The 1,994-nt window shown below is 47.0% G+C and overlaps 1 protein-coding gene across 2 annotated transcripts in view; it reads right to left on the bottom strand.

The window, feature by feature from the left end:
• Positions 1 to 6: 6 nt before the first annotated feature.
• The window catches only part of meak7 (MTOR associated protein, eak-7 homolog), a 34,369-nt gene continuing 32,381 nt past the window's right edge, over positions 7 to 1,994 (bottom strand). For both annotated transcript variants that reach the window (XM_020612790.1, XM_020612791.1), the window contains exons 8-9: positions 1,047 to 1,226; positions 7 to 635 (exon numbers count right to left, since the gene is read on the bottom strand). In XM_020612790.1, the coding sequence (XP_020468446.1) occupies positions 510 to 635; positions 1,047 to 1,226 (306 nt within the window). In that variant the 3' untranslated portion in view covers positions 7 to 509. The remainder of the gene's footprint in view (positions 636 to 1,046; positions 1,227 to 1,994) is intronic.

A 1,994-nucleotide genomic window follows, 5' to 3' on the forward strand; every position in this document is an offset into this window, starting at 1 on the left:
GGTCTTTGTACTTGTTTAATGCTAATAATTCACAGTCTGTCAAAGTCCAACACGATCAAGTTAAGGCACACTAAGCAAACTGCCACCGTTAACATAGGTGAGAAACACAAGTGAAAGCGAAAGCACTTGTTTGATTCAAGCAGCTTAACACTGCAGAAATGTACTGCTTACACACAGAATATCACAGCAGCGTATTCAAATTATTCATGTCCATGTTTTAAATATGCCATTGTACGACATGACCTCATTGCTGCATGTTATGAGAGTTGTAATGGTTCCAGGGACTAAATTATAAGTGCTCCATGTGCAACAGGCAGAGATTTCTTAAGTCCTTTCAATCACAAAACTCCTCTTCTCCTGCAATTTGACAACATCTATACCCCATTACCCCACTGGTGGATGTTTTCCTGCTGTGTCAGAGGATAAGATCCCAACATGTGTCAATATCAGCTGAATTGGGAGACTCAACAAGGCGTCGTGATTGTTTCGGTCCGTCTTCCTGTTGCCCTTCACTTCTGGTCTTCCTCCGGCTCCCTGAGGCCCTGACTGTGCAGAGTCTTCCCCGTCATCTCCATCATGGCCTGGACCTCTAGATCTGCATTCAGGATACTCTTCTTGCCCTTTCCCTCCTCACCCTAAGACACAAAACTCAATATCATAGGGGGGAATTCTTCTCTCAAGTAAACACCTGTACAATGATTAAAAAAGGCTGGGAGGTAAATGATGTCTTTATTTGTGGTACAGGTTGTTTATACAGCCACTCCATTATTAAGCAGGAGTTTGAGGATCGCCTGAATGCAACATTATGTAACATCCAAAAAATTCAAACAGCACTCAGAAATGCCTATACATGGTACGGGCTACGTATTAATGTAAACATGTGGATCTATAACAGGCAGAATTGCCTGGGAAAGCACAATGGATCTTCCTTGGCATTTGCAGGACAAATGAAGAACTGTCGCCGGGTTAAGGCGGAGTCTCCTGTTCTGTGCAGCCAGCATCTGAAATCACATAAAGACAAAAAAGAACAGAACAAGTACACTGACCTCCTCTGGTTCAGGGGGTCTTCCAACCGCCCATACTTCCATCGAGTCCAGGGTGAAGTTCTCCTCTCCAGAGAGCTGAGGGCTTCCATAGGTAGTGCACTTGGGTCGTGCACGACTATGACCGCAGCCAAAATCACTGTCCAGCCACAGGCCGAAGTAGCCATACTGACCGCCCATTCCCTGAGAAGACATAAGTACCAGGACACAAATAAATGAAGGCAAGAATGTATGCATTCAGTAGCACCAGACTAGCACTACTAACAGAAGCTGAGGCCGCCGGGTCCTCGTACTGGTAACTGTAACTTGTACTGGACTTCCTGTCCGAGAGACGGCAGTCAGTCAGGGTCGGCAGACACACAGCAAATATCATCTCAGTGAGCTCTAAAGGTGACCAGAGAGTCGCCGGCTCAACCCCTGGACGGGCAGGATTAAACCTGGGTGGGACAGCTGGCAAAGCAGTGCTCCAGTGGAGCGGCTGGTATTAATGAGGGTGAGGCTGCTCTCGATGTCAGAGACAGCGCACTATGACAAGGATTGCACAAGGTGTGAAAAAATCTATAATCATTACTTTGAAAAAGGCCAGTGCCCTGTTAGGCAGTGGTTGTTCTGGGCCGCTTCCAGGTGTGACTGTGAACAAACAGGGTGCTCCTGCAAAAGAGAGGCGGCCTCTCAGTGGACCTACCCTGAATAGATCTTCTTCTTTCAGCTGTTCCCGTTAGGGGTCGCCGCAGCAAATCATCTGTTTCCACTTAACTCTATCCTCGGCATCCTCTACTCTCACCCTAATTAACTTCATGTCCTCTTTTAGCACATCCATATAGCTCCTCTTTGGCCTCCCTCTTGACCTCTTGCCTGGCAGCTCCTTCTCCAACATCCTTCTACCAATATAACCACTATCCTTCCTCTGCACATGTCCAAACCATCTCAATCTGGCCTCTCTGACCTTGT

This window comes from Monopterus albus, unplaced genomic scaffold (genome assembly GCF_001952655.1).
Source record: "Monopterus albus unplaced genomic scaffold, M_albus_1.0 scaffold127.1, whole genome shotgun sequence".
NCBI lineage: Eukaryota > Metazoa > Chordata > Actinopteri > Synbranchiformes > Synbranchidae > Monopterus > Monopterus albus.